This window comes from Coturnix japonica, chromosome 7 (assembly GCF_001577835.2).
Source record: "Coturnix japonica isolate 7356 chromosome 7, Coturnix japonica 2.1, whole genome shotgun sequence".
Taxonomy (NCBI): domain Eukaryota; kingdom Metazoa; phylum Chordata; class Aves; order Galliformes; family Phasianidae; genus Coturnix; species Coturnix japonica.
The window spans coordinates 12163079-12181316 of record NC_029522.1 but is presented as its reverse complement, the minus strand read 5'-3'; the positions used below and the strand labels follow the sequence as shown (position 1 = coordinate 12181316).

Genomic DNA, 18238 nt, shown 5'->3' with positions numbered 1-18238 from the left:
GAAACAAAATACAACAGTCTGGTAAGTAGATGACTGCACGTCATTTTCATGCATTAGACTACCTCAAGAGTCTCTCATGAAAGGAGATAAGTATGTTGCTTTTTCTGAAATTTTTTATTCCTTCCCCTGCTCCACATAATTTAAAGTGTAGTTTTGCACAGAGGAAGTTGCAGCTTTACTAGCACAGTTATTGGAAGCTTCCAGCTAAATAAAAAGTAGACAGAAAAAAAAAAAAAAGTTTTTGATTATAGCCTTACCTTGTCCTCCTAAGATGCCAGTTGACTTCACCACCATTTCAAGCTTCTTGTCCCAGGTAAAAGTGCGAATATAGTCTGTTGCAAAATAAATAAGTAAATAAATAAATAAATCTATACACAGACATGCAGTATCTGCTATAACCCAAGTAGCGTTGTTCTAAAATGCATGATTTCTCCTCCAACAGGGACGAAAATACAGTCTGCTTCCATAGCCAGAAGGACTCAGGTGTTGCCCGTAACAGCAGCTTCACTTCCTAGATTATTCATTTGATTTGGCTGGGGTTAATATGATAGCTTAAAAGTCCATCAAGATTACAACCAACTCTTCCTACCTCTACAAAAAAAAGTCACTTAGCTGACTTTCATCCTAGAAACATATCAGAAGCCCCACTTTGCTGTAACAGCTGCCATTACTTTTTCTGCAGCTGCTAACAGCATCAAAACTTGAATGCCTAGCCATTTAGGGTGATAGCATTCCCCATCAGTGCAGCCACCTGCAGCTCTAACAAACAGTTAACACATCATGAAATGAAGGACCACAAGTGACCCTGAAAAAGAAGGCTGCAAAGAAAGAGAACAGAACTGTTTCCAGACCAGTTTTAGGAAAAATGTGCTTAATGATTACAAGTATATGAATGCTCTGGCCCGCAAAAGTGAAGATGAAGTTAATCACTTCCAAGATTTTTGCACACGACTAGCCTACCTGTCTAAAAGACTGCACTCAACTTTCCAGTCACTAGGCAGAGGATGTGGCAAGGGAATTACTTGGTTGACATTCATTATCCAGGTCAGACTACATGATCAAAAGTGATAACACAATATTTGATCACCCTCTTCCACCCCCTACTTCTCACTGTTTGTTCCTACTTAGATCTATTCCACAAAAGTTACTATTTAAACAGATATGTAAATATTATTGAACTTAACTTTGAAGATTAAACACATATGAAGACATACAAGTAATACTATTTCAACTGGAGTCAAAGTGCAGGTTAAACATCAACTTGATTCTCATATCTTCTCACTACATGTAAGGCCCCACGCATATACTCTTTCTAATGTTTCCCAGATATATTCCTACTAATGTAAATGATGCAAGAGCTGTAGAAAAAAACTTCCTGCCTTCGCTATGAACACTTGTGACAGATGAGGGCAGTATTCCAGCAGCTGGGAGACAAGCTTTCTTGACACACATCCCTGGGGGTGGTGATATATTTCTGAGAGTACTGAAATCAGAAGAAAGTAGTTTCATGAAAGTGGGAAAAAAGCAACATCCAACTTACCAATGATCCCAACAACCAGCTCATTGTTTGTATCATCTCGACCCACCAGCAGGGAATAGTCTATGATGAGGTGGCTGGAGAGGAACTGGGAATCACTGTGTATAGAAGCTCTCAGCACAGCCTTGCAATGGGAACGGATGTACAAAGGGTTGTCACGGACCATCTTCAGAAGATTCTCATCCAACAGGACTACATCACAGCTTTCTTTCCCTGTGTCTGTTTTAACATTTCTGTTCCGAAGGGAGCCCTTTAGGTCAAAAACCTGTGAATGGAGAACAGCACTACATTTCCCACTTTCTTCTGCAAGATTAAAGACTTCAATGTGCCTGACTGCAGTGTTTGAGCAGGGATCACAGCAGAGCAGCTCTTCTCACTATGGAGAAGGCAGCAAACAAAATTTAATACAGCAAAACTAACAGTCCCCTAAGTGGAGAGCAGCATGTAAACCTACACAGAAGCTCTGCAACTTTAAATCCCAAATTTTAGGCAAGTAATTTCATTGGTATTTAGTCTAACCTAAGGGATGCCTCTATTTTTAAATTTTATGGGCAAAGTCAGTTTCCCAGGCAGCTTATAGACTCAAATGCTGACAAAAGCAAAAGGCACTTGAGAAGGAGGTGGGTCCTTGCTTGATGAACCATTTAACATGGGTTGTCAAGACAAGAGACAGCCCACAAAATACTTTCTTTGACTGGAAAAGACCTCTAGAGGTCTAGATGTTACTTTCCCTCCTAGTGTCTGACATTTGTTTCAGTCTCCTTTTCAGCACCAATCTGGTATTTGGACAGTACTGCCTCATGAAAGGCATTCTCCCTCAACTAAAAATCAAGGCTGAATTCAGGACCTTGTCACACACACAAAACGGTTCAGACAGAACAGCAAGTTTAAAGCATTAGTATGTAATTTCCTTCACAGTCTCCATAGGTTCCCCTTTTAAATACATTAGGACGTAAGATCAGTTTATTTTGTAAATGCTTTACAAAAAACTGTATAATTTTGTTAATTAAATTGGCAAGGCTCTCTCAGACATCAGATGTGCATGGACAAATTCAACCTAACACCTGAAGTGTGTGTGCTACAGCTATGTGAATGAGCCAATCTAGTCATCAAGTTACTGAAGATCACATAACAAAAAACAGGCATTACCTGCCAACTTAGAGCATGCGCAAAAGATAATTACTATTAACCCTGCTATTGCTCTCAGCCCTGGAGGAGTATGCACTGCAGCGGAACAGAAACTCTGTCACACATGGTCAAAACTTTTTGCTCTTACCTGAGCCATCTTCCGTCCATAGAAAAGGTTTTCCATGACAAGCAGATCCAGTTTCTTCTCAGTGTTGTTTTGAGAGTTCTTGTACCCAATTCGATACACCCCAAGAATTTTGGCCAGTGCTGTGGGCTTCTGATTAAGAAAAGACACTGGGTAAGACCTCTATACCTCAGAAGCATCACTGAGCATTGCAGCTTAGAATCTCCTGTGAAATTCCTATGTTTCATCTTGAACATATGTTTAGTACAACTCATATCCTCCAAAAGATATTCTTTTTGCTTAAATGAAAATGGTTAATGGGGACACCTACTAGTCCATAAAATACAGAACATTGCCTAACATAAAAGCACTTTTTCAAAATACCTTCTGCTGAACTGCATTAGTGATGTAAGTGAAGTAGTGCGGAGCAAAGTCGAGGAACGACTGGACTTCCAGGCGAGGCATCTGCTTCAAGATGAATCTATCATCTGTTTTAACATCAGACAGATGATATACTGTGAGTGACATTTTTTGCAAGTTCTAAAGAACAGCCATGCAATCAAAATAGACTGAAAGACTGCCATCCTCTTAAACTCCCAGCTACAGAAGATGTTATATTTATATTATATTTATAATTATTTTCTGGCTATATTCTGAATTTGAATCTGCTAGTAAGTCAGAAAGAAGAGATTGCCTAGGTTTGATTAAACTCAGTTTTATGGTTTCCTTATGCATAGGAAAAGCAACCTACAGACCCCTCCATTCAAGACTTGCTCTAAGCAAGAGACTAGAATCAGACACTGTTGAAAAAAGTTAAATCTTATTATATACCATGTGAGATAATAAGAAACAGTATCTTTAATAATCAGATTTTTCCTTGAAATATATTGAATTTGTCTACTGAAATCCACCCAGTAGAATACCACCTTTCTGCTCAATTGGACTCCCTAGCTGTCACTACTGAAAACAGAACTCTATTTTTCCCTCCTGACCATTAATTTTTTTTATTTTTATTTTTTAAGTGAAAAAAGCAAGGAAAAAAAAATCTGATTTTGAGTATTCCAAACAACCCACTTGGCTTTCTATTCTAATTGGCCACTTAATAGTCAGCAATTCTCTGTAATCAGGGATTACACAACATACTAATCATCACCATCTCTAAACAATACCCTCTAGTTCTAAAAGATGAGGCAGCAGTTTTTACCTTCAGTCACATAGAATGCAGCCCCAGATTTGCCACCTCGTGCCTGCCAGGGCATCGAGTGAGAGAGGGAACGGATGAAGTCCTCTTCACTGCTCCCCAGTATCACTTCACGCATCTTGTGAAACTCGCCAGCATAATAAATCCTGCAGTAGAACTTGGCATTCGCATCTGAGAACTCTGCAAGAAAACTTCTTTCTCAATAACAGTATGCAATCACTAACTACCTGAGATGACACTTAAGAGATTTTAATTATATCTCAAAAAATATATATATTACTTTAACATCCTGCTCCAACAGCTATTGCACCTCGGGCACTTAAATCAATACAATTTAAAGGCTTGTGGGAAATAAATAAATAAATAAATAAATCAACCTCCTTTAGATTAGCTTACAGTGTATGCCAAAAGGACAACAACCCAAATGGAGGAGGAAGGCAGATCACGTAGTACATTTTGCATCAGACACGGATTAGAGCAAGTAAAAATGGTATTGTCTTGTTATTCATTTTTCGTCCCTCCTGTCTCATACAGCTATATAAGTAAATATAAAAACATGTGAAATGCTATAAATAGAACAATCCACCTGAAGACTTTCATTACATGAACAAGGAAAAAGAATTTTGTCAGCTAAGATTTTGCAAAACTCACGGAGTTCCACATGGGGATTCACCAGCTGTTTCTTCTGTCCATCTACTCCATCCGCCTCATCTGAAATAATAAAGGATCTTCATTAAGATCATCATCCTCATCTAAAGAGCTATGCAAGATAATGCTTGTAAATCTGTATTATGAGAAAAAAAGTATGGGCTGGAACGTGTTCTGGACCTCTTAAGTATGAACGAGGTTTGGAAGAATTTGCACTTCAAAACAGAAGATGGATTCAACAGCAGCAGTCTAGTACCTTGTGGCTCTGTTCCTTGGTTCTCTGCTCCCTCTTTACCCATCTGTCCAACCTGGTAATAGGCACTGTCAGCACCACGTAAGGTCTCCTTCTTCTGGGAAGACAGGTCTGGGCTCTTTCCTCCCGTGCCACGGAAAAAGGACAAAACACTAGATGGTTTCTTTGCTACAGCAAGAAGAATAAAGAATATGGTATTAGCATTACCAGAAGCAGTTTAATAAAAGCTTGAGCCAGACAAGCATTCTCTGTTCATGGTTCTAGCTGGAGGGGTGACATCACCCAGCAAACCTGCAATTCTTCATGCAACCAACGTCCATCAGTCAGCAGATTTAATGCCCTGAGTGACACTGTGGACTGCTGGAGTCATTCAAGAGAGCAGACTTCACAAGAACAATAAATACAAGCTCCAGTCACTGTTTCTGCTTGCTTGGGTGAAACATCAGTATTTCAAATGCCAGAAATACAATTCAAAACAGGAAATTTCATAATTCAAGAAAGTGGTGGAAGAGGACTACAACACAGAAACCTACCCCACTGGCATCCTGAAACCACACAAAGTGTGAGGACCTCCCCCTCTCCATTTGAAAATGTCTGGTGCCATTTTAGACAAGTCAGTGCTGGAGGTTAGAACACACAGGCATCATGCCCCGCTGAGTATGTTAGGCCCAAGAATAAATTATGCTCCATTACGTAATAATAACACATTGAAACATAGGATGGTAATGTCTTAAGAATCAGAGAAAGCCATTATGGACAGAGACTTACAATAAAAAATACAATATGATCTACATCAAGTTGACTATAAAGACAAGTCACAATTTAAACGTGACAAAGCTCAGCAAGCCCAGCTGGAACAAGACAATGGTATTCTGACTGCATTTTCTTTGTTATAACAACTTTCAAGGAGTTCAAACAGATTGAATGGACTGAAGTCTGAAATTAATATCATATACATGACTTTGAAAATGGTCTTACGTTGTTCCATTTCAGCAGCTCGATTTGAAGGACCCATGTTAGCCTCAGGCAGGCGCACAGGACTACCGCTCTTTGGCTTGCCATCTGACATACTGAAACGAAAAATGTCATAGTTGTAACAACAAGCAGCTGAGACACTACTGCTTTACTCCTGTAATAAAGGGAAGGGGGTTGTGGCAAGGTGGAAATCAGACTCTTCTCCCATGCAACTTGTGATAGGACATGAGAGAATAGCCTCACGTTGAGCAGGGGAGATTCAGGTTGGATGTTAGAAAACACTTTTCCAAAAGAGAGTGAGGTGCTGGAACAAGTTGCCCAGGGAGGTGGCAGAGTCAACAACCCTAGAGATGTTCAAGATATTCAAGATTTAGATGCTGTACTGAGAAACATGGTCTAGTGGAAAATATTGTTGACAGGTGGACAGTTGGACTGGATGATCTTGTAGATCTTTTTCAATATTGGTGATTCTACGATTCTAGTTATTTCTCCTCCATGCCTAACAGCGCATGCTGCTAAGGGAAAAGGATATAGCATGAAGTGGTGATGATGCAGAACTCCCTGGAATTGTTCATCTTCTCCTCTCTGACCTCCATAGCAACAGTTGCTTCCATCATCACAGGCACATTAAACAAGGCCAATGCTTCCTACCACACATCTGGCCAAGGGACTGGTGAGGGAGCCAACAGAGCCAGATTCTATCAGAAAGCAGAGATCCTAAGGCATATTCTCTGGGTGCTCCCTCAACCTAGTTTTGGCTGCTTTACAACAACAGCTTTGCTACTATGGTTTCCTCTATATAGTGTAGTTCCTGCATCTAACCTGTTTGGCTGTAGTCCCTCTTCAGTACCATTTTTTGGAGATGCTTTGGACAACTCATCCAGGGCATTTCTGTATTCCTTGCAACTGAAGGAGAAAAAGATAAAGACATGAAAATAAATAGGTAAATAAAAGTTTTTCTCTGCTACACCAACTCAAAGATACAGTTCAGAGACAGCAAACAAACCTACAGGAGGAAATGCTTCTATTACTTTTCTTTACACCTAGGATTATATCCTTTATGGCAGCTGCTGCTTTAGATTGAACTGTGGGGAAAATTTCCCCCTTCCTGCTTCTGCAATTTTAGAATGAGCTACTCAACGTCTACTGCCTGGTGCCAAGGAAGCTCCAAGGTTTACTGAAGTAGCTCGTTTGCAGAGCTGAACAGTAACAGGAGATGGTATAACTGAAAGCAGGCAAGGGAGAGATTGTATTACAAATAGTCAGCGTTCCTTAGTTCAGTTGCTCTGCCTCCAGGCCAGACAACTGAGAAAGCTTTATTCACACTTCTTCTATCAGTATTAGCTTCAACAGAACACCATAATTAAATCATTTCTGTGTGGGTAGAAAAGGCCTAAAATCCATCTGGAAGGTGGAAAACCTACATTCCCATATTTTAGTAGTATAAGTAGACAACTTCTGCTCTGTCAGAAACCCTCAAAGCAGCTGAGTGATGAAACTGTCATGCTTGTTCCCTCCATTTAGGATTTAAATATTCCCTGCACAGAAAAGCTGCAAGAATATGTCAAATGAAGAGCAAGTAACAGCAGTACCTGAGAGCAAAAGCTATGATGGAGCTTGGTTCTTTCTCACAGACTGCAATAGGTACGCGTTCATGTTCATACATTAGGTAGTGCTTATCTGGGTCACTGAATGAAAATGGAATAGAACAACTATTAGCAGACCACAGAAGTTTATAAGAAGGCTAACTTTTGATCAAAACCCAGTCTCTTCACTGCACTCTAGGCACAAGCTGCAAGCCTTAGCACGGATACAAAGCATTCCAGATCAGCCTCTCCCAACAGACCCACTCACAGCTAGCTATGTGGTTAAATCCAACTGGTAATGTGTTAGAGCAATCATCACGTCAAGCAAGCTTCTAGTATCAGAGGACCAGCTCTAAGTTAAAGTCTATCTCTGTTTAGCAGCCACTGTTTCTAATGGCACTAAAACCTGCCAGTTTGCTTTAACTGTCCTGCAGAATAGTCTGCAGAGTGAAATTAGGAGGCAAAAAAAATAAAAAAATAAAAAATTCAAGTCTTCTGAACAAGAAATTTAGCACAGAAACCTCCTAAAAGTCTCCTGAGTTTCCATCAGATTTTCTTTAACTTACCTATAAGTTTCTGTCATTTAACTTTTACTCAACTAGCCTGTGGCCTCCAATGTTACCTCAGGGTAGAAGTCAGATTTTAAACTCAGGCTGCCAAACATTAGGTTCATGTCAAACAAGAAACACTACAACACATACAGACAGAGTAGCTGAAAAAACTTTCCAGCCTGCTCATTTTCACGTGAGAGGGACCTGAAGGCACATGCAGCAGCCATTGAACCTGACCTACACCCAGACAATGCCCATTTGAGTCCAACCCTTGGGAGTGGTCTGGAAGCAAAAACAAGAAGCAGGCATGTAGCTTTAGCAAGTCTTCATTACGGATGGACATTTCTGTTCCCTTCCTGAAGCAAGTTTGAAAGTACCTCTCTTTCCACTCTTAGAAGACTTGTGGAGTGGCATGCTTACTTGGAAAAAGTGAATGTGATAAAAGGGTCATAGGTTTGAGCTTTGCATTGGGCAGTGGGATGTGAACTGGCCAGGTGTAGAATGTGCAGAGCCCACAACTCTACACAGCTATAACAGAAGAAGGATTGGGTCATGAATAAAAAAGGGGGCAACCTACAAACTCCTAGGAAAGGACAGAAAGTTTCTTGTCTTGAGGAAGATCATTGGCTTATTTGGATGCAAACCGAGGTAATGACTTAAATTATATATAAAGCGAAAAAAAGCATGCATAGCTCTGTCTACAGTTTTACCAGGCTACTTGTTTGTACAACATATGTATCAAGCAATACTTACAAGGGAAATGGAATGGGGTTATAATTGTTCCCAGGCAGTAAGTTAGCCAAAATAGCTTTCATAGTAGACTTCTCTTTTACTTGGCTGTCAGTAGATCCCAGTGAATGTCCATCAAACACATCTGAAGCAGAAATAAGTTCACAAACTTTACATTCTATGTTTGGGAGCAAGGTGGTAGACCACAAACTTACCATATTTATCATTTTCTAAATAAATCTCATACATTTGCCACAGAGAAGGAAGATAATGAATACAAGACCACAAGTGAACTATACCTTCTGAGCTACTGGTTGTATCCTGTTCAGAAAGTGTGGTGGCACCAGTTAGTTGCTCAGATAAAACCTCTGGAGGAGTGGGCAGCTGAAGATGGGTGGAGCCTGTGGAGCTCTGACTTGATAAAGTAGTCAGGAAACGATCCTCTGAAAGACCAAGGACAGAGGAAAGCATTTTATATGGCTGTCAAAAGTGATACTGCCATTGCTGTTGTCTACTTTCAAGAAGTTTTTACTTAGAAAGCAAGTGGGAATGCCCAGAGAAAAAGAACTAGCAGCTGATCAGTGTACACATAACCTCCAGAAGATGCATACACTTAAGCACCCAGTGCCTTCATCTCCCAGACAAGTAAGGAAGGGGTCACAGCACACACAACCACCTCAAGGAAAAAAATGCATTTCCAAAATTTCAAACAGGTATTCAGTTATTTAGAAAGCTTCTGAGAACTTTTAAGCAATACTTAAAACCCTTGATAGTCAAATCAGGTTTATTCAATCCCACATTCAAGTCTGTTTGTATTTTATAACAGTAAGCTTATAGTTAGCTTAATTCCATCCCGTACAATGTCAAGTCTGATACCTCAGAAAAACAAAGGCTCCCACATTGCCTGAGAAAAGGGTTACAACAAACATCATTTCATATCTTAAGAAAAATAGATAATGTACCTTTTTCTCCATTTTGCAGTGCTGGAGAAACATTGCGTGGGGAAGCATCCATGCTGCTGATCTAGGAAGAACATCAGGTGATCAGTGTTGATGCTAGGCTGTTTAAAGCTATATCCTTTTCTCTTTGTGGAACACTTGCAAAAGCTGATGTACCACAGCAGAACACTCCTACCCACTGTTCTCAGATTCAGCACATCACTACCTCTGAAGTGATGCAGAGACAAAGCAACAGCCATCTAGTTTCACAAGATTGCACGTGCCTGCTATCATCTCTATATGCCGCTTTAAAGACATCACTCTTCCTCTATATAAGCTTACTTAAAGCCAGCTGAAGGCTGAGCATGTTTTAGCATTAATAAATGTTTTAAGTGGAAAGGACACAAATGCATACAGCTGAGCAAACCGGAGTGCCACCAGGTCTCTGCGCATTTTGCTTGCTTGCTACTTGAGAGGTCAGCCTCCCTGTACAACACTTCTTTTGTGCTGCCCTGCTGTTGGGACATTTCCACACAGACAGTTGCTCAGCATGTTGGCAACTGTATCCTTACACACAGTTAGAGGGGCAAAAGTTCAAGATCACGTACACATCCTCCCAGACAATTCCCACAGATATCACTGAATAGAGACATACTTACAAACACATCATCATTCTCCCTGCATTCTTTGCTCTGCCGCTCCTGATGTTTTACCTTTCCTCTTCCATAAGAAATAACATTAATAGATAATAGTCCCTGTGCCATTTTCTCTCACTCTGTTTTCATCCAGTCCAGCCCTGAACAAAACGACTTCCCTCATATCTAGACATGACCTTGACAAGGAGCACGGCTCTCTGTTGTTAGCATTCATTTTAACTGCCCAGAAGCATCAAGGAAAAACACACTAATATCATATCCTCAGTCATCTTCTGTAGAATATAGATCTTGGTTTATGTCTTTACTGTTTATGTCTTCAGAAGAAGATAAGTATGACAACATGCCATTCAAATGTTTGCAGATGAAAATTACACAATGCAGTAAGAAAAGTTAACTAATTATTAAAGTGAACTGAAGTTGAGCTTCAGACAATTGTGCTTCCCCAGAACAAATGTTTAAGTAATGTCCAGCCTGCTGCTTGTACCTTGCTTTCTTCTCCTTGCCTCAGTCTTCCAGGGCTGGGTGGTACTGACGGGCGTTTTCTCCCTTTCTCTTGCTGGAAAAGATCCTGCAATCTTTAAAAAAATAAGCAAACGCAAAACACAGTTTATTAGATCTAAAAGGCAAAAAAAAATGTTTCTTCATATTTGAATACAGCCCAGTATGGCTTCACAAGCCTTCAACACAAACTAAGGTAACTGCTAGTATGTGCTGAAGCTGTGTTCTAAAGCCAAATACAAAATGTTTCCCTCATGCCTTGACCAGCACTACAGCAACAGGAGATGCTGTGAACATCACATCCCAGATGCTCTACAGTATGAGAGAGCAAAAGAACAGAAAAATAAGTCATCTTAAGTATTTTGTTTGGCATGTGCCCATCTAAGACCGTTTCACTCAATTGCGTTTACATGTTTCCATCTTCCACCTTTGCTCAAATGATGCTTTTTCTCCTCAGATGACAGTTGCGCTCTACAACATCACAGAACCTTTAATAATTTTCTGTTCCAGTCAACCAGCCATTAAAGGATATTCAGCACAAGCTGCTCCCTCTGTATAGCAATTGCACTAGATGGTGAAAAAGCACAGAACTTCTCTTACAGAAGCAGCAGAGTACTGATGATAACACTTCAGCATCTGTCTTCTTACCTGCTATTCCAGGCTTGTAGCATTTCACAGAGTCCTTGCTTTTTAGCAATCAGAGACTCAAAAACAGATTGTAGCTGCTGAGGTGTGTCCAGTGATGATGAAAGCAGCCTTGCCTGAATCTTCTCAGTCCAGTTTCGAAATTCCCCCTCTTCCATCTGCCAATACAAAATCTGTCAGCATTCTGTACACAATATAATACTCAATCCGAGTGGCTTCTCCACACACTTTCAAGCCTATACTCTGCAAAAGTGCAGAAGTACTCCATTACCTCCTTTTGTGCAAACAGATCTTCCATTTTCTCTTCCCTTGTTTTGCTGAAAGTATCAGTTTTCAGAGAAGCAAGGCGATCATCAACAGCAAGGTACACTTGTGACACCCTGAGGACAGGAATACAAAGAGTTAAGCTGTGATTATTCTTTAATAAAAACCTGAACATGCTTACAGTTAGTTTCAGATTACAAAAGACGATACATGACAGTTTTCTGCACTGAATTTATCATGAATGCTGGAAAAAAATCCATTCATGCAGTAGAAATCTCTAAGTTACACACAATAATGTTCTCACCCACAGCTTATTCTTAGCAGTAATAGTATTCAGAGAACAATTCAAAGGTCTCAACTCCATTATTAGCAGAAGGGAGCTGTTGCACTACTGGTACCTAGGGAGACTGTCAGACTGCTAAACCAATACCACCAGCAGGGATGAGGGAATACATTATTTCAAATATCTACAAAACCTGACAGTTTCTGAAGTCAGGCAGCCATGGAGAAGTCAGCCAAATAGGAATGCTGCCACCAGGTCGAACAGCAGTCAGATTATAATTAAAATAGCTTCTCCCACCATGTCTGTCTTCCACATTTTTGTTCCTACATTTAGAAGGTGTCTATGCCTACAGCAGTTTGCCTCAGACAACAAGAATATACCAGACTGTCTACTAGTACAGCAACATGCTAGATCACTTGTAACAATGCAGCATTTAGAGGTTACAATAAACATAGCCAATAGAAGATAAGATTCTTAAGCTAAATTGCAACAGACAAAAAGGTAAGAATTTGTATTGATGGAACATGGTACAGGTAGGAACACTCAGAAATACATCCAATTAGAAAAGTAATGGTTTTAAGCACATTTACATTAAATTATGAATAATTAGCAAGCATATTATCTACATCAGAAAAAGCATTTTTGTGTTTTGCTAAGGAGTCCAAAATACAAATAAGTTAAAATCAAAGCTTACTTTTGAGAGAAGTCCTTAAGATCCTGCAAAATTGTAACTTTTAACGGAGCCTGCCGTTTGATATAGATCTTGGGTAGTGGGACACACACTTCAAGTAGACGGATTGGAGAGTAGCTGAGAAGAGAATGTGAAATTCTTAATAACTTTCCACATACAGAGGTATATGCACAACTTCTTTCAGCTTCAGAATAAAGTTCTGAAAGTATTCTAGATTATCCAAAGCAAAAGTGTTTCCCTTCCGCATCATGTACTGGAACAATTCATAGTTCCATATCGCATGCTTATTTCTAACAGGAGAAATATGGATTTGAAGGCTAGACTATTAGGTGGATAAATAATTGCTTAGATGGTCATAGCCACAAGGTTGTTGTCAGTAACTCTATGTCCAGGTGAAAGCGAGTCATAAGTGGTTTCAACCAGCAGTCTGTCTTGTGGCAAGTGCTCTTCAATATCTTTATTAACAATGTAAACAGTGGGATCAGATGTCCCCTCAGCAAGTTTGCTGATGACAGCGAGCTGAGCGGTGCAGTTGACACAAGAGAAGAGAGGGACATCATTCAGAGGGACCTAAACAGGCTTGAAAAGCACACATATGAGAACCTAATAAAGTTCAACAAGGCCAAGTACAAGATGTAGCACTCAGTTTGGGACAACCCAAGAATGAATTCATTTATTAAAAAAAGAAAAAAATCAGAGGACCTCACCTGAATGATGCCACCATCTGATTGTAAGAAAAATACTGGTGATAGTCATGGTGAATGGAATGACCACAAGGCTCCACATTGGCCCTTCGCGTGTACTGGTGCCCATAGAATCTCAGCTCAAGGTATTTTGCAAAAGACATAGACCAAGAATCACTAGAAAGGGGAACAACTGGTGTCACCTGAAATTGAAAAGAAAGTATCTTAATTTCACCTTTCAACCAGGATCAAAGACAAGCTAATCTAGACTCTAATCTAGTAATTTTTAATATCAGAAGCACTCATAACCACAAAAGATACCAAAACAACTACAAAATTGTTTATACAGAGCTAAAGCCAATGCACAGATGGATGCAAGAAACTGGATAAGCAACAAATGCCACTTGATATTAACAGGCACTAAGTTAAGGGAGCACAAACATATTCTATCTGGCATGCTATTCCTGTATACAGAGAATTTCCAGCAGACCAGTCAGCAGCCATGTTTTCAACACATACTTTCTCCCTAGTTTCTTCACCTACAAATACTTTGCGGTGTATTTCAACCTCAGCAGTGTTGCAAGCTTGAAGTAGCCATTTACACTTAATAGCTACAATCTTGGTGTTTACTTGAGCACACAGTAATAAAAGGTTACAGAACACACATAAGCAGTGCAGGGCAGTGTATACATAAGGAGTGTAGGGTTTGCCTTCAGCAACTCCATTAACTTCCTTCAGATATCTTTAAATCCAACACCCATGTGTAAGCCAGCATTAAGTAGGTGAACTGAGTCATTAGATGTTTTGAGTTTGAGGCACTCCATGAATATTAAGTTTTATTCTCATCTCTCTAAGAAGGCTCTTAAGATTTACAAAATAGGTTGGCCAGAGAAGAATATCCAGCTGGTAATGTTTTTCTTAGTTTAATTAAAGAACAAGTGTCCGATAATAAACAGTTTTATTATGTTGTGGTTTTTAATCTTTCTAATGAAGATTTCATTTACTTTCCAATGCCTATTAAAGGAAGACTAGACATCACACTGACTCAATGCAGACTGTCCGGTTTAAAGCAGATCAAAGAATACCAAGTGGGTTCAGCTAATTACTAAGTCGGCAGGTCTCAACATCTTCCCTTTCCCATGCACACATTCTTCTGATGCTTGCATAGACTCACGTGGAAGGGACAGTGCTCTTCACCTCTGAAAGGACAGCCCTAGTTTTTCCCATGTCATAAATTTGTTATTGACAATGTATCCATTTCACTTTAGCCTATCCTTTCAGGACTGATACATTCTAACACAACTCCATCATATTACATTTTATCCTCAATGTTTCCAAGCCTACAGCAGGAATCTGTAGACACACAGGACCACTTGGCACAAGTAACAGCTTATGCACAACCCCGTAAGCATCCAACTGAAATAACAATGATACTAAAGGCCTCATCCTTACCTGTTTGCACAGCCTACACCAGGAATAAGTAAGAATCGTGTGCTGGTACCCAGGGACTGGGGAGTCCAGCTCCTTTAACACAATTTGCACACATCCTTGCCCATGTACAAAACGACGAATATGGTGCACCATTGGAGTTTCACAGAACATGCTGGGGCACTGGTATGAAGGCCTTACAGAGAAAAATGGAAACACTTATGAATGATCATATGCAAAGCACTGCTGAAGAGCTGGTTCAATTCATCTAGTATGCCTTTTAATGTCACAGTACTATTAATCTTTACTATAAAAAGTTTCCTAAGCCTTTAATGAAAGCTATTGCTTACTGTTCTCGTTTAGGAACAGCATGCAGGGAGTCTCCCCTGCCAGCAATAGCTTTATTGGTCATAAGAGTAATGACTGGATACTGGCAGTTATCACAGCCTTTTGTTTGCTGTTTCTATTACTGAATCTGTTCCTATCAACATATTACACATGGACCACGAAGTATGAATTAAGCACCTGGAAGTGCTGGAAGAGAATCTTGGCCATGTACTAAAGTAAAGGCTTTGGGGGACAAAGATATGCCAAGGAGCCCTCAAAACCTTGAAGCTTCAGATCATGAAGGAAGAGGTATTGAAAACAGTGCCATATAACCTCTTTGAACAGAAAAATCCATTATGTTTCTTTGGATGGTTGTCTCTCAAGTCACTGCAGAGACTGGTATCAGAAAAATAAATGCAGAATTATTCAGGTACCAGAATCAAATAGGCAATTTCTCAAAAGCACTAAGAGTTGAAATGAAAAAAACAACTGCCTTGCTCATATAAAAAAAAAGTACTGAAATTATGAAGACAGAGCGATTATCTTAACATGGAACAGATCTTGCTTAGTTTAGAGTGAGATTAATTAAATTAATTATATAATATATATATATTATATTATATTATTACCTAAAGCAGTAGCGCTCCAGAAAAATCCCTAGAGTCAGGTCATTTTTTCCGTAGAATTCCATGGTCACAATCCTAAAGCAGGAAAAGAAGAAAAGCATTATAGGAGCAATTCTGCCACTGCTAATCGTGCAGTGGCTTTAAATGCACCAATCTGCATCTTTTGCTTGGCTATTTCCAGCCTTGTATACACTCCTTGGCTCCCCCATGCCAAGCCTTGGCTATTCCCAAATTCTTACTGTCAAGTTCAATCATGAGACTGAAGGAACAGCTTCAAACTTCATATTTAAAAGTGGAATTCAATTGCACTTTAAAAAAATATTTTCAAGAACACCTACACACAGAACATTAACATCCAAACTGTTACAAGAAGAGCACATTTAGAAGGTAAAAAAAGCCTGAAAGTACTTGAATAAAATTTAATGGCAGCTTATTTCTCAGAATCTGAAGTGACCAAGACACTTAACAGGTAAATATCAACTGAAATGTCTATTCAGATATTTCTGAATAATATAATTATGTCATTTTATTGCTGCTTATAAGTGAGCTTATCACATTCCTTGGTTTGTTCCTCAGCTTTTATAGGAACTCAAGACCTTCTTTTTCAAGAAAGGCACCTATACAATTTCACTTGATTTACACAACGAAACATCAAGACTTGTCCAAGGAGTAGCAATGAAAGCACATCATAAGTTCTGCATAATCAACAAGTCACAGCCCTCTTAGCCAAAAACGCAGATGAAACCCTTAACACTGCTGACTTTAATATGAGAAAGGCAGCAGTATCTTTGAATCCCACTCTCAGGTAATACAACCTATAAGTATTCTGAGATTATTATTTTTAAGATTGGACATTATTTATATACACTAACTCTTCCTCACAGAACTGCTTAATGAAGTGCCTTCCCTACAAGTACAGATGTCTGCAGTCAAAGGTCTAACTAAAGCACTCAGTTTCATGTTGGGCCTTATCCTTCATGCCTGAGATTAGAAAGGCTGTGGGAAACAGCTCTGGATCCACCTGATGAGGCAAGAGGAAATTTTGGCAACAGTTCCCATTAGACAATGAATAAAACCTACAGACGAGTCCTCAGTGAAATACTTCAAGATGCAAGGACTGACCTTGTCTTTGGAAAGAAGATAGCAACTACACAAGCTACAGAAGAGTAGTTCTCCTACCAGGGGCTGACACAAGCATTTGGAGCATTGCTGGACTGCGCAGAAGAGCTACTGAAGAGAACACAGAGCCTCTGATGGTTTACTGGACTCAAACAATCCACCTGGTTGAGAGAAAACAACTCACTCACTGGTTACAGACATCTTCATCCACACATAACCCACGGCAGAATTATATTCTAATAGATTTAAGGACAAATTACTTATTTTAATTGCTTATTTCTTTTCTACAGATTCACTTAACGTTATCTTTGCACTTCAGACAGAAGTGCTCACTGGACATTTTTAGAGGAACATGACTAGTATGCATAATAAGAACAGCATATGCATATATGTTACTGTGGAAAGGAAGCTAAGGGGTCAAAACAGGAAACAATCAAAAGCCCCGAGACAAATGTACAGCATCTTCAAGACACTGAACTCTTCAACACATCTTGAAGTCAAAACTTTGCCATTATATTTTAATTAATTATTGCAGCTACAAAAAGACTTCCAGACTTCTGTTCTCCTCTGTGAAGGGATTTACCACTTTGCTGACAGAATGGAATCACCTTTCTTTACACACCTTACAGAGCTATGAAGTCACCAAATATTTTCTTTGATTGCTGAGTAAATTTAAAACTGCATAGACAAATAGAGTAATGGCTACTTTTACAGCTTGTAAGACTGTCTGTGAAGCTACACAGATGTATATTTATACACCCATTAAAATATTACTTCTGCTAGTGAACTTGGGGGCTAACAGAGGCTCAGGAACCAAAATGTATGACTATTACAAGAAACCAGTTCTGCTGCTTTTGTTATAGACAACTTTTTTTGTATAGTTCCCAGTGCAAGAAAGTCCCAAGGTCTCAGATATAAATCAGCAGCTGTCATAACAGTTCCCCTTGTCTTTAAATATTTTTGGTTCCAAGTATACTGCCTTACTTGGAAATTTCTGACAAGATACCGCCCCCTCCATTAAGACATTTCCACATTTCTCCAAATCTCCCAATACTTTACAATACTTTACAAACAAATACTTCAATGTAATTGCAGCCTATAACTGTTTCCATGGCATTAAGCCCTCTCACACCTTTAGAAATCAGTATAATCAGCAGAAAAGCTGTTTCAGAAACAAAGTATTTTCTGCCCCCTCCACATTTTCAGGAATCAGTCATATACAGCTGAGTTGAACAGTCAATCTACTACTAAACTGATTCTGGAGCCTCACAAGCTTTTCCCTTCTCAGGGAAATTTTGCAGTCAGTTCCCTGTTCAGTTTCTCTCATATTCACCTAATTCTTGGTTAT

General features: G+C 39.5%; 1 protein-coding gene across 11 annotated transcripts in view; it reads right to left on the bottom strand.

The window, feature by feature from the left end:
• PIKFYVE (phosphoinositide kinase, FYVE-type zinc finger containing) overlaps positions 1-18238 on the bottom strand; it is a 69806-nt gene that overhangs the window by 16723 nt on the left and 34845 nt on the right. For 9 of the 11 annotated variants that reach the window (XR_004308052.1, XR_004308053.1, XR_004308054.1 and 6 more), the window contains 22 exons: positions 16951-17051; positions 15775-15846; positions 14843-15014; positions 13415-13593; positions 12711-12824; positions 11741-11849; positions 11473-11627; positions 10811-10901; positions 9695-9755; positions 9032-9175; positions 8757-8877; positions 8154-8285; positions 7459-7554; positions 6689-6772; positions 5870-5961; positions 4895-5059; positions 4642-4701; positions 3994-4170; positions 3174-3277; positions 2814-2942; positions 1541-1802; positions 258-332 (listed from right to left, as the gene is read on the bottom strand). Coding sequence is in view for 8 of the 11 variants with exons in the window: in XM_032445998.1 (XP_032301889.1) it covers positions 258-332; positions 1541-1802; positions 2814-2942; positions 3174-3277; positions 3994-4170; positions 4642-4701; positions 4895-5059; positions 5870-5961; positions 6689-6772; positions 7459-7554; positions 8154-8285; positions 8757-8877; positions 9032-9175; positions 9695-9755; positions 10811-10901; positions 11473-11627; positions 11741-11849; positions 12711-12824; positions 13415-13593; positions 14843-15014; positions 15775-15846; positions 16951-17051 (2695 nt within the window). In the remaining 3 variants the exon portion in view is untranslated. The remainder of the gene's footprint in view (positions 1-257; positions 333-1540; positions 1803-2813; positions 2943-3173; positions 3278-3993; positions 4171-4641; positions 4702-4894; positions 5060-5869; positions 5962-6688; positions 6773-7458; positions 7555-8153; positions 8286-8756; positions 8878-9031; positions 9176-9694; positions 9756-10810; positions 10902-11472; positions 11628-11740; positions 11850-12710; positions 12825-13414; positions 13594-14842; positions 15015-15774; positions 15847-16950; positions 17052-18238) is intronic. The other 2 variants (XM_015868274.2, XM_015868276.2) reach the window with 1 other exon arrangement.